Consider the following 12881-nt stretch of genomic DNA (forward strand, 5'->3'; position numbering starts at 1 on the left):
TCTTTTCTTTTCTTTTTTTTTTTTTTTTTTTGAGATGGTGGGGCAGAAGGGGGCGAAGAAGTTGTCCGGTCCCTGCTACAAACTTCTTGATGTTAGCGAGGTATGCTGCATTCATGAGCCGAATAAAAGGTTAAGTAGCGCGGATATCATAAGCGACTCGCTGATTGAAAAACAGATAAAATCCACTTAAGAGCATGAAATGGACGCTTGGGCTTTCTTTGCAACAAGACCTTCAGGTTACATTTTGATAATCTCATATTGGACTGGGTGGGAAAAGACGCAATGCCATCAGGGAGCTAACCTCAATTATTCAATGCTTCCATGCTTCCATGCTCCAGAGACGCCTGTTTGCTTTCCAGCTCTGCCTTGTATTGCCTTTATTTTTGTATATATAAATTTATATATACGTATGTGTCAGTAAGCATCAGTAGCGGCATCAAGTTCTCGCGATCCATGCAAAAGGCATGTGAGATCGTTTTCACTCAGCATGGGAAGGAAAGGATTAAGGATCCATGGGAGAAAAAAAAAATAAAAGAAGAAAAGGGGTTACCGAAGAATCAACACCTCCGCTTCTGACGCATTAACTTCCTCCACAACCATCTTCTGCATCTCCTCTGGACTCTCTGCCTTCTCCTCAATCCGGAGAATAGATGTCCCCACAGCCATAAGCAGTCGTCCTGCTCGCGTCGTTTCATCTGCTAGAAATCCGGAAAGAAGGCAAAACGAAGAGAAGATTTCAAATAGTGAGTTCTCCAAGTCTGTCTCTCAGATTTTTTGAGAAAATTCTCGAAAACCACGCAGATGGAGGAGACGACAAGATTCAAGTGGGCATGATTTTCGGGAAATTTTGCCACACTTATATTCAAACAAAAATGTGAGGGATGTGTGTGCATGAAAAAGAAAAGGGGAGGGGGCCTTACTCACAAACAAACTTCAACATACGATGATTCTCCACCTTCAATGCCTCCAAGCCATCCTCAATCGCGGCATAGTCACGAATATTCCCCGCCTCCTGCAGAACCGTCTGCCGCTGGTAATATATTCGCAACTCTGTCGCCTTCTGATCTATAGATCGGAACATGTACCTCTGTAGTGCGATCATGTACGCCTTGCATTTATCTGAGAGGGCCAGGTACGAAGGCGTTTCAGAGGTAAAGTCAGTAGCTTGAAGTTGTGCGTCGAAGGTCGTTTTCAGCTGTATCAACTCGTCGACAGCAGAGATGGGAAGGGCAACTATACTGCTGGCCATTATTTATTTTATTTATGGCTCGCAGGGGGTTGGCTGAGCTATTCTTTCAAGAGGAAATGCGAAAAAGGGGTGGAGGGAGATTGTTAAATAACAAGGATCGATTTTCTGACTCTTCTTTACCCAATTATTGACATATATAAAGGCCCGGCGGAAGAGAGGATGAGAAAATGGACAATGCGTTGTGTGGGCCGATCGGTGTCTGCGGTCCGAGCAACATTCAGTTGCATAATTCCCCTTCCTGACTACAAGTGAAGCATCGTGGAGAGGCTCATGTGGTATATGGTTTGTTGGAAGCCAATAATAATGTCAGTAGGAAGGGGATATGACGGAACGCTGCAGATGAAACCAAAAAAAATAAAGTAGACGGCAGGGCTTGGTTCCAACTGGAACCATTGTTTGATAGCAGAAAAAAGAAGGTGGCATCCCATACTGGCTATTTTCTCACGGGAAATACAAACGGAGAAACAAAACCCTTGCCAAGAAAGGTCAGAGTAAACAGATGGCTATTCGCCCTATCCAACAAGCATCCGCTTGTCGTCTGACAAAATTTTTGCAGAAGCCAATGAGAATAGTTGTTCGGTTGTTTGTTTGCGTTGGTTTTTATATTTTCAATTTTTTTTGAAATGTATCTTCTTTCACGGAAAAAATGAAATGAAATTGAAAAATGAAATAAAAATAAGCGGGGGAGAGTGGCTTTCCTCCACAATCCCCATCGGCAAAACTTGGAGCGGAGATACGGATGCTATCCAAAGCTTGAAAGAATCTTTCATTTTCGGCTGGCAGAAGGCCATGACTGGCTGTGCATAGACCGACGGGCGTTTCCTGCATATCAGCCGGCAATGCGATACTCGATGGCAAAGGACTGCTACGACAGGGAAAGCGCGGATTCCGTTTCCTGTGATTCCGGGTGGAATCTTGGCTCCTTGTGAGTAACTGGCGGGAGGAAGACAAAGCCTTCGGGTCATGGGTCTTGGAGACTAGAGAGTTTCTCGGATGTGCTGAATGAAAGTTGGCCTTGCAGTTTGGAGGCTGGCCTGCCGGAAGCCGTGGATGTGGTCTTCCTGGGATGTGACCCGTCATATTTGGGTGTGCGTGGTGAGGATCTCTATCGATGTATCAATAGGAAGCTGGGTTGGCTTGATGCGTCTGCGTCTATCGCGGTTAACTGTCACCCACGTGATGGTTTAATTTTTGTCGACATCTGAGTGGTTGTAGTGGTTGGTTCTGCTCCATCCAGGGAGGTACGCGATGCGTGAGGACATCGACATGGACAACATCGATATCACCGAGTTTTACGGAGAAGGTCGATGCTCAAAAGTTGGGACTCCGCAATGACGTCGGCGTCGTGGCCACACACCCACGGAGATGATGACCCAGGAAAGCTGGAGTTATATATCTGAAACCTCTACACGATGGGTCTCACGATCATCTATGTATTGAGTACGAAGAGAAGAACTTGATATACATCCAGCATGGACGTTCAAGGAAGTACTGTACAAAGGATAGATCGCCTAATCTATGGCTAGGCCCAGATTATTGAGACAGTGCCCATGAGGCAAGTTCATGGGTGATTCCATGGAGAAGCGCAGGCAATGCACCTAGTTAATTGGGGTGGAGGCTCAAGTAGAATGCGAGATCGCCATATGGGCTGCATTGTGGAGTCCACGAAGTCTGTGTTGAGTCTCCATATGGGTTTGTGGGGCGCGTGGTACCTACGTGAACATACAAATCAGGGGTGATAGCTCAGTTGGGAGTAGCGTACGACTGAAGTGAACTTTGGTCAATTCTAAAATCGTAAGGTCGCCGGTTCAATCCCGGCTCGCCCCAGTTTCTCTTTTTTTTTTTTTGAGTCAAGTATCAAGAACACTAAGAACACTATTAAAACCAAACCCTATGATTTCTGTACAACTTTTCCATCAGAAAATTCAGTGCATTCAATCTCTGTTCTTTTATCTGATATTTATTTATTTTCTTATTTCAAGGGTACGTCCTAGGACCTTTTCACCTCCAGGCTCCAAATTGCTGAATTGTCCTGTACCTGGCAAGCCGCAAAGACCATTTTTATCAACCCAAGCCAAGTTACCTTCTTCATCGACCTGTGTTAACTGAAGCAAAATTAAAATGTTTTCTTTTGTTTTTTCGTATTGCCCAATGATATGGTCTCCTATTTCTCGTGTTCAGGAGACCCTCCGTCAATTTTTCAGCTTCCAAAGCCTTCCCCGCCAGACAGTGAGCGAAATGCTGCGACCGCTAAGGAGTATCCTCCTGTAAACAAATCCCCGAACAGCGCTGATTTTACCATAGCGGTTCAGTATCAAATGGGCCTTGACATTATCGGTGTCGGAGCAGCGGGCTAAGTCTACAATGTCGATGATCACATCGTTTTGAAGGTGTGCAGGATATATGAGCCTCCTTGTAGTGATGCCACCCCACGCATCTTGTGGGATTATGCCTCGGAAACCATATTTCACTCTGGCCTTTTGAACGATGAGAGGGCGGTGTTGCGCCTGCTTGTAGAACGTCCTCATCCAAATATCATAGAGGTTATTGATACGAATCACCCTGAATGAATCCATCTCCGCAAATACCAGCCATTGCCCGAAGTTACGCAATACTCACAATCAGATCGAATTCTTTGGTATCAGGGCCTTACGCGATATCTTCTCCACCTCCACGGCCTGGGTATCTCCCATTAAGATATACGTGAGAGGATAATGTACTCTTTGATTCAAATGGCCACGCTGGTCTTGGTGACTTTGGCGCATGCTGCCAATTTGGACACCATAATCCGTCTCTGCCAGTCCTTCTTAATGGAAGATGCAACAAATAGATTTGCCATTGGTTCAATGGTCTACAAATTAGAGACTGGAGTCGAGTCGAAAATATCCATCGACAATCACAACAACCGTATTTCGTCCCAGCTCCGTACTGGTCACGGTGGTCTTGACTCTGTGATCGAAATTGCCTGGCGCGGGCAGCATGATTCTACGGCACATATGCTGAAGTGTGTCGAGAAACTCAGTGCCAGACCAGTTGAACACCTTTTCTCAAAGGCAGAATTAGCCGCGTGAATTGTGCCGTGGAGGAGGAAATTGAGAGGAACAGCATGGTAGTTTGATATCCAAAACAAATTTTCCAATGAGCCGGGTTAACAATGAATTTTAGGCTATATCCTCTATTCTTTGCCAACTGAGTGTCAACTGGAAATTCTACTAGATCATTATTGCTTGAATGTGGGTGAAGAACTACGTTTTTGAGATCTTCATTTGCATTTTCCCTAGATCTATGTCCCCGACTGATGTCGTTGTATTTAGGCTGGTTGTGTGGCCGTGCATGGGAACATGACCAAAGTATCAACTGATTCCATTCTCAAATATCTCAGTCCTGGTCCCATATATTGTCAGTCACTTTACACCCTTAAAATACTAGTTCTAGTCCCATTGCACTATTTATATAATAAAGATTAAGCCTCAGATCATGTTTTGTAAAAAGATATCTAGTCCTGGTTCTGTTCTGATCCCATTTCTAGAATGGCGCCAAATGGGACACCATGACCTACGTATATAATATGACCTAGTGGTTGAATTCTATGATGAGTAACTATTACCAAAAATCGTTACCCCACTAGTTCTATTTTGAACTCGTATGATTAACGATATTACCTATCTCTTCTCTTCTCTAGACAATGCCCAGCTCTGGCCAAAGATCATCATCGCCGCTGGCGTGGCCGTCTGAGATGGAGCGGGGAATTCATCTTCCTATTCGCTGCGCGGGTCATTGATTGTGCTTTCTGAGCGACTGGACACAGTTCAGCCCTTGACAGTCATAATCACGTTGAGCGGCCGACAACGAGGGAATCAAGACAGATATTGAAAGACAAGAAGTATCGTAATACTATTGGAAGAGTGCGAAGAGGGCGAAATTGGCAATGAGAAACATGGGTACTCCGCTCCGAACTACATGTGCAAGTAATCAAAAGTTCTGTGAGTTTGCCATCCGATGGGGTGATAGCTCAGTTGGGAGTAGCGTACGACTGAAGTTGAACTTTAGCCAATTCTTAAATCGTAAGGTCGCCGGTTCAATCCCGGCTCGCCCCAGTTTCTCTTTTTTCTTGCTTCCCCTAACCAGTTTGCTTGAAAATACCTTCTTCCTTCACGAACTCTTGACAGAAGGTATTGAAATCCTCAGTTCTTTCTCAATCCGTCAATTTCTAAATCCAATGGGGGTTTTTTTTTGGGCCTTTTCAAAGATCCTTGCTGAACAGAACATCTGCAAATGCTGGCAGCTCGCCTTAGTTCGTAGAATTTAAATTCTACACTTGACTAGATCGCTAATGAAAACCTTTTTCTACTTCCCACCTCCAAGATCAGTAAACTGAGTCACAAGTCACATCAATTAAAAATATTTGCCGCCTTCGCATCATCTCTGGCAACCCCATGTAAACGATCCCGACTCTACTGTTAACTGATCTGCCCACTTTTCGCTCGCATCCGAGGGGTTAGACTGTAAAGCGGAGCCTAGCCGTAAACATTGGGAGGTTCTTCGGTTGTTTCATCGGCTGGTATTATTCCTTTATCCAACCGCTGGAAGATCGGGGGTTATGTAGGAAAGGTGAAATACCTTCTTGTACAGCGTGAGTCCTGTATTCATGCTCATGTGTAGTAAACCCAACTATCCTGGGCCGGCCGGCCTAGAGGAAATCCTATCTCTTGTGATTTGAGGTTGATTTGCATTTGTATCGGGTTTAGGTGCAAATGTAAAGGTAGGAATGGTTCAAGCCTCCCTCAGCAACATCCATTTTCCTAGAAATCATAAGCGAGTCAGGTATATCTATGCTGAGCATTTCCCAGGCCAGAGAGAGACACCTACAAGAGGATGTGCAAAGGTCCTCCACAATCTGCACATCCTCCCGCAGCCATTCTTGTTGCTCAGCAGTTATAGTGTTTTTGTCGTATGTCCTGGCCCGATCAAAATCCAGCAATACCACCCTTTCTCCAGGAGTTGACCATGAAATTTCTTGATAGCCACGACAAATTTAGCCATACGCTCTTTAGTAGATGTTTCAGGATGCAATTGACGCATGTCGGGAATACATTCGATGGATATCGCACTTGGGAGCTCTACGTCATTTATAAACATATTCCGCTATGGCTATCATTGTTTGGGTTCAGGCTTTTCGATGCTTCCATAGAATTGGGGTACATAGCCTGTTTCAGTCACACCATGCGCCTAGAGTCGTCGATAGGCAGTAGCTTCACGCTCATGGATATGTCCATGTCCAGGAGGCTCATGGTGCTATTTGACCACTCTCAGTCAACTCTCCTATGCATCATCTATCAAGATCGTGCTCACCACTTTCATAACACATTAAACTTGCTGAACTGATACAAAGAAGATCACAGTGTTTTCGTTGCGGTGCAGCTCTCGATGGAAATCTACATGCAGCGGACGAACGTCGTTGAAGTTCATGATGTGTGGACAAGCAAGATGAAATGGCTTATAGGGTCTGCTGCTTCTTTGTTGACTGTCAAACAGTTCTCAAAAGATCTCTCAGCCAGTTCTCAGATATTAGATAACCCACCAAGATGTGTGAGTCATACCGCGGTGTTGTTCACAAGCTCCGTACAGAGTGAATAGAAATAATACATACATTCCCGCCACCTGGCCAGAAAAGAAAGAAAAACAAAATAGAGAGAGAGAGAGAGAGAGAGAGAGAGAGACCATTTATCAGAAATTCAGGTATTATGACCACAAGGCATAATATCGTCAAAGTTGAATCCTCAGCACAGCCATAACAAGAGTATCAGGGGACAAGTGATTGCGTATCCTCTCCGGGATAACTGCACTGCATACTAATAATATCATCAGAGCGCACAAGTCTTTTGGTCAGGAGAATCCTATGTTTCTCCATAGAAAATAGGTCAGGGGATGGAGAGATGCTTGTCTGCCACGAGCAATTCATATGGCCGTTGCATTGATAGAGAGAACTGCGTATGTTTCTCATATGATTGATGACCGCGTCGATAAGCTTGAGTGGCCAGATTGGAGCTCGTTGATTCCAAGCCCATATCGTAGGATGATGATTTGCATTCACGAGCTTAATTCATGAATTAAAGTTGAGGTTAACGCAGGCTAGGCCGGTGACAGCTAATCAGCAAGCATGTGGAATCGATCGTGATTCAATAACCTTGGTAGCTTTCCAACGGCCAAACTCAATTGACAATTTGGCAGGCAGCCGGACGGAGAGGCTGGCGTCGCTAGTTGGTGTGAGCCGTTTAATTCCAGGTATCATTGGTGGAGCCGTCATCGCCGCCGAATCATGGGAGCAATGCGGCGCAGCTGATCTGATTGTTTCCACATACTGGACAGAAAAGGAGGCGATCATGATCCAGTCACATCACGAAGGTGCATGAACAATGGAGACGGAAATGGGAGGATGGCCATCCAGCTGCCCAAGGGTCAATAGGGAGGTAAAAAAGGGGCTTTGCAGGGCTGCAACTCGAAATTATCTCAGCTTACGAGAGCCCAGCGCTGCCATCTCGCTGATCCGCCCTTGCGCTGGCTGTCAACCTTCAAGGGAGGTGTGTGTCCTGTCGCCCGCGGAGGCCAACTGAGGTGTCAGGTGAGAGATATTAGCGACTTCGACGTATAGAGAGACCTCAAGCGCCACGGGTGCTGATCTGACATGCCAGCCTTCAGGAAAGAACGAGGGGGGCATTTAGACTGAAGTGCACTAATAAAACCACACGCGCCCCCCGGCCTTGGCGCGGTGTGGCTCGACCCTGAACCACCCACCAGCCAATCAACCAATCAACCAATCGACCCAGCCAGTCGACGACAATTTCCGGTCGCTGGGACTAGTGCGACCAAGGGCGGACTCTCCTCCTCTCCTCCTCTCCTCTCCTTCTCCTCTCCTTCTTCCTTCTCCTTTTCCCCTCGCTGCTCTTCGCATTCACTCTTCCCCCACCATTCGCTTCTTTTTTGTGTGGACTCTTGCTTCTTGACGCTCATTCAACAAGGCTTTAATTTCTCAATCGTTTATTTCTTTTATTCAGTGGTCTACTGACCCTATTGTCACTCCTTCAAACCCATAAATATAGCGTTTCTCCCAATCACCATGCGCTCAATCATCTACCTCGCAATCAGCGCCTTTGCCGCCGTTGTTGCCGCACAGGCAAATAATCCTTTCAATGTCCCATCTGGAGGCTACAGCCCCGTTGCTGGCCAGCCCTTGACTCTCAAATGGACACCCACCACTACAGGGCCTGTCACCCTGAAATTGCAGTTGGGTGACAAGGTTACTCCCAACGATGGCATTGTCCTTGCATGTATGTGTTTTACTGTTATTATATCCCACCATCAATCTCACATTTTCGCGCGCACCAAAACCAGACGTTCTTGGCTTTTATCTGGAAAACCCATCGAGCCTGATTAAAAAGTAGAGAAGGGTGATTTCTCCGCCATGTATAAATAACTATATACATCTCAAGCGAGAGAGGAGGGAGACACGAATAAATGACAGTAGCGCGAGCTAACAAACCATTTTCCTCCCCCTTCCAGCCAGTATCCCCAACGCCGGCAGCTTCACGGTTACCTTACCCAAGAGCCTCGGCCCAGGAACTGACTACAACTTCCAAATCATCGACGATGAGGACCCAAGTAACTTCAACTTCAGCCCGAAATTCTCTATCAGCGGTACTACAGGCACTGCTACCTTGTTGACCCCGACCGCCACGCGTACCACTGCCTCCACCACCGCGACCGAGTCCACCAGCGCCACGACCACGCAGACGGAATCGAGCACCACCCTAACCACGTCCGCCTCGAGCACGACGGAGAGCACATCCTCCTCCACTCCCACTGCCACTTCCACCGGTGAATCCAAGTCGGCTCCAAATCCAAACAGCGCCGTCTCTCTCACCCGTCCGGGCTTCATGCTGTCTGCCGTCCTGGGGCTGATGGCTTTCCTGTAAAAACTTTATATTGTGATTACGTTGTTTTAATTATTCTTTCCATTTACAATTTGACGCTCGAAATTTAAATTTTAAACTTTTATGTTCTATTATCTTTTGACGGGATTGTGTCAGTCGCTTCCAACCAGAAATTATGAACGCATTCCTCTCTTTTTAACATAAGCATGAAATAAATAATAAAAAGGATAAAACATATTAACCATTGCATGTGTATAGGTGTATATAGTATATATATACACACATTTTGAAAGGGACGTATATTCCATCAATTGTCATTTCGTCAATAGATCGGCTCCCTATCTTCCTTTTTCATATGTAACTTTGTATTTGATATCATACCCCTGATCAATCATGTCGCTATACCATATACATACCTAAGATCACAGAAACAACATATCCCACGCAGAAGGAAGCATGAAGCATGGGCCGGAGTCAAACCCCTTGCTGCGGGGAGGTCTTAGAAATGGTGATTCATTGAATCATTGGGTGATCAGGTTTTTCCAGCTTGCCCCAGGGCCCAGAGTTGAGTTGAGAGTTACTTGAGGGAATGCGCCAAGAAAAATGGGATGGATTGTGCAGATACACAGCTGCCGTACGCAAGCTTTCCGTGTCTCAGGGGGGAAAGAGAACTAAGAATGAATAATAATGAAAAAAAAAAAAAAAAAAACCCCTAGTTAGTTAGTTACGGAAATTTAATCTCCATGTCATCAGTACTGTTACCGCTCAACAATTCAAAGGATGATGATGGATGGATGGCTCTTTGTTCTGCGCAGGTTCTTCAATTTCTTTTTTCCTTTCTCTTTGTACTCATCCATTGGAAGAAAATGCCGCGCACAAAACTGGAAATAGATAATGATTGGAACAATGCATATGAGCAAATGTCAAAAGAGAGTCTCATGGAAAATATGCCACGCAGCCCTGCGCGCTGCTCTGTTCTCGAATAAAATAAAAAGACACAGTGCGCTAATGTAGGTTTCGCGTGGTTTCGCGTGTGAGGATGGTTGAAATCCTGTTTGTTTTGGCTTTCTTTTGGCTTTTTATTTTATTTTATTTTACTTATTTATTTATTATTTTACCTTTTTTATTTTTATTTTATTTTTATTTTTGGCGCATTAGATATCTTTGCGGCCTCTATAGACTATAAACATGTACTATGCAGAGTATATTGTAGTGGTGAATTGATGCAGCCTTCATAGCAGAGGAATGATGGAACGGATATATATTTACGCATGGTGGGCACTGTATGCACAACCTTGGAATTGTTGATAAGGGGAGCTTGCTTTTCGGAAAAGTCCCACTTCTTTTCTCTCTTCGTTGTCAATCAAATACCGCTGAAGAGCTCCAGAGTATCTACGTGTATACATAGTTAAGGTCCGCGCGATATCCTGGATTTAAGCTGAGCGAGAATGAAAAGGGAAAGGAAAGGCCATATGTCTAGACTACTCCCAAACAAAGTGGACGTACGCATGCAACACAAGATGCATCTACAAAAGGTAGCGACCATGAAACCAACCATGTACCCAGTCCCTCCATCTAGTCCCCTCCCCTCCCTTTCCCCTTCGCATCTCCCTTCTTCACCCCCCCGGCAGCCCTAAACACCGCCGCCCGCCTCGTACTCCTAGACTTCGGCTGCCCAGCCAGCGCCTTCGCCCCACGACTCTTTGTCCTCACCTTAAACCCAGGCCCCTTATCCGGCCTGGCCCTGAAACCCTCAAAGACAAACGGGGCAGAACCGCCACTAGTAGCCTCATTATCCCTGCTCCTCCGCTCCCCAGTCTCGTCAGTGGAGCGGCGATGTTGCACCCTCCACGCCCCAGCCTTCCCCAACAACGCCGTCGCGCGGCCCTCAAAGCTGGCTTGCCGATCCCCTCCTACCCCGCTCCTCCGCTGTCCCAGCCGAGTCTTATTGGCATTCCTGCTGTCCGTTTTACTACCATTACTTCTTCCTTGATCCCCAGCACTATCGTTACGAGTTTTCTTCACAACCCGTTTCGCACGCGTGACACGCAGCTTGCGCGGGAGTAACGGCGGGAATTTCTGCCCGTCCAACAACAGCGCCATCTCAACGGCATTCTCGTCGCGGAATTGGACGTAGGCGACTCCCTTCCCAATCCGCGTTGCCGGGTCGCGGATGACGCGGACGGATTCAACGGGGCCGCCGCCCAGGTCCGGACGAGGACCAGTATCCTTGCTTATTTTATTATTACTGGGATCCGCGGACTTGCCAGCAGCGGTGGGCTTGGACGGCTTCGCGATGCTGGCGCGCGTGTGCTCGTTGAAAGTGCGCCAGAGGCCCTCCTCCACGTCTGCGGGCGGGGCGTGCTTTTGTTTTCGCTTCTTCTTCTCCTTCTGTTGCCCTGCGACTTGTTCGTCGGTGGGCGTTTCTTCGTCGACGAAGCCGAGGTTGCCGACGAAGATGCACCGCTTGTAGTCGATGGGGGCAGGGTGGGCGACGCTGTCGACACGCAGGTGTCTGTCGAGGATGACACTGCCGTTCAGAGCCTTGGGGGCTCCTCGTGCGGCTGCAGTGGTGCTGTAGACTACGTACGCATTTGTGCTGCGGGTGGTGGAGTCCATGAGCTCGCGCTTGGCGTATGCTGCGCGTTTGGGCATTGATTGGGTGGAGAAGGCCGTGGAGCGGAAGCGGATTGATTCTATCTTATGTGGTGTGGCGGATTCGGGGAGGGAAGGGAAGAAAGAGCAGAGGTGTTTGAGGAGGGTTTTCTTTGCGGATTTGGATTTTATGGCTTCTGTGGAGACGTTGGAGAGGAAGATGGTGCGGGCGGATTTGTCGAGGAGGGCGGCATCGGGCTTGCTGGAGTTGGATTCGTGGACAATGGGAGGGTTGTCTATGCCATCTTCATCCTCCTCGTTGTCACTTTCAGAGTCTGAAGAGTCACTTTCCCTCCCGACGCTTTCCACAATTTTCTGCCGTTTCGCTTTCTCACTCCGTCGCTTCTCATCTTCCTTGGCTTCCTCCTTTGCTATGCGCCGCATGTATGATTCCTCTATGTCCTCTGCGCCGCCTCGTTTTCGTTTCCGTCGTTTTTCTGGACTCAATGCTTCATCACCGACATCCTCCATCATTTGATCACTGGTCTCCGACGAAGCTCCCTCCCCCGCCTCTTCCTCATTAGATGAGGTTAATTCCATATCATCTTGCGATGTGCCTTGCCCCACTCCATTGGTCCGTCCCCCAGACTTTCCACCATTTGCTGACGTCGCGATCAGCTTCGCATTAGTGAATTGAGGAGCTTTCACAGGTCCAGCCTAGAGTGGGGGATTTGCACACCAGGTTAGTTAAACACTATGTTTAAAAACACAGGCATTTAAGTGTGTCAAAAAGTAGATTTTTGATAAAATAAAATTAAATTGATACACTTCCAAGGGAGGACAAAAGTAATCAGAGAACTCACGCTCTTCTCAAATAGCGAAGCAAGCATCGGATCAACAGCTACTGCGCTCTCCCCACCGCCGGCAAAAAAGGGAAAGGATGGGATTGAACCATTGGCAGCTGGAGTACTGCCAGCATTTTCCTCGAGCGCAGACGCAGCAGCCGTGGGTTGGGATTTGTGTTTCTTCCCCATCGTTCCTTTTATGAGGGGATGGTAGAGTTGAATGATCAAATGCCAGCACCGCTTGTTGCAATTTTGCCGAGC

General features: G+C 47.0%; 6 protein-coding genes and 2 non-coding genes across 8 annotated transcripts; 5 read left to right on the forward strand and 3 right to left on the reverse strand.

Annotated features, from left to right (window-relative positions):
- Positions 1-546: 546 nt before the first annotated feature.
- Positions 547-1249, reverse strand: HCBG_01788 (uncharacterized protein; the record flags this gene model as incomplete). Its single annotated transcript, XM_045428837.1, has 2 exons — positions 547-764; positions 943-1249. 2 exons carry the CDS (start codon positions 1247-1249, stop codon positions 547-549), a joined length of 525 nt encoding a protein of 174 aa, XP_045290623.1.
- Positions 1250-2981: 1732 nt separating this feature from the next.
- HCBG_11009 lies at positions 2982-3076 on the forward strand. The gene has a single exon. It is a non-coding gene; the product is annotated as a tRNA-Phe (tRNA).
- A 137-nt stretch (positions 3077-3213) lies between these two features.
- Positions 3214-3825, reverse strand: HCBG_01789 (uncharacterized protein; the record flags this gene model as incomplete). The annotated part of the gene is made up of 2 exons (XM_045428838.1): positions 3214-3345; positions 3535-3825. 2 exons carry the CDS (start codon positions 3823-3825, stop codon positions 3214-3216), a joined length of 423 nt encoding a protein of 140 aa, XP_045290624.1.
- A 156-nt stretch (positions 3826-3981) lies between these two features.
- Positions 3982-4320, forward strand: HCBG_01790 (uncharacterized protein; the record flags this gene model as incomplete). Its single annotated transcript, XM_045428839.1, has 1 exon — positions 3982-4320. The coding sequence occupies one exon, from the start codon at positions 3982-3984 to the stop codon at positions 4318-4320; it is 339 nt and encodes a 112-aa protein (XP_045290625.1).
- A 930-nt stretch (positions 4321-5250) lies between these two features.
- On the forward strand, positions 5251-5346 carry HCBG_11010. The gene has a single exon. It is a non-coding gene; the product is annotated as a tRNA-Phe (tRNA).
- Positions 5347-7211: 1865 nt separating this feature from the next.
- On the forward strand, positions 7212-7662 carry HCBG_01791 (uncharacterized protein; the record flags this gene model as incomplete). Its single annotated transcript, XM_045428840.1, has 2 exons — positions 7212-7240; positions 7386-7662. 2 exons carry the CDS (start codon positions 7212-7214, stop codon positions 7660-7662), a joined length of 306 nt encoding a protein of 101 aa, XP_045290626.1.
- A 525-nt stretch (positions 7663-8187) lies between these two features.
- Positions 8188-9412, forward strand: HCBG_01792 (uncharacterized protein; the record flags this gene model as incomplete). The annotated part of the gene is made up of 2 exons (XM_045428841.1): positions 8188-8577; positions 8810-9412. 2 exons carry the CDS (start codon positions 8367-8369, stop codon positions 9220-9222), a joined length of 624 nt encoding a protein of 207 aa, XP_045290627.1.
- Positions 9413-10543: 1131 nt separating this feature from the next.
- HCBG_01793 (nucleolar protein) lies at positions 10544-12809 on the reverse strand (the record flags this gene model as incomplete). Its single annotated transcript, XM_045428842.1, has 3 exons — positions 10544-10572; positions 10839-12492; positions 12639-12809. 3 exons carry the CDS (start codon positions 12807-12809, stop codon positions 10544-10546), a joined length of 1854 nt encoding a protein of 617 aa, XP_045290628.1.
- Positions 12810-12881: the final 72 nt, after the last annotated feature.

The sequence above is a fragment of the Histoplasma capsulatum genome (assembly GCF_000150115.1).
Source record: "Histoplasma capsulatum G186AR genomic scaffold supercont2.2, whole genome shotgun sequence".
Taxonomy (NCBI): Eukaryota; Fungi; Ascomycota; class Eurotiomycetes; order Onygenales; family Ajellomycetaceae; genus Histoplasma; species Histoplasma capsulatum.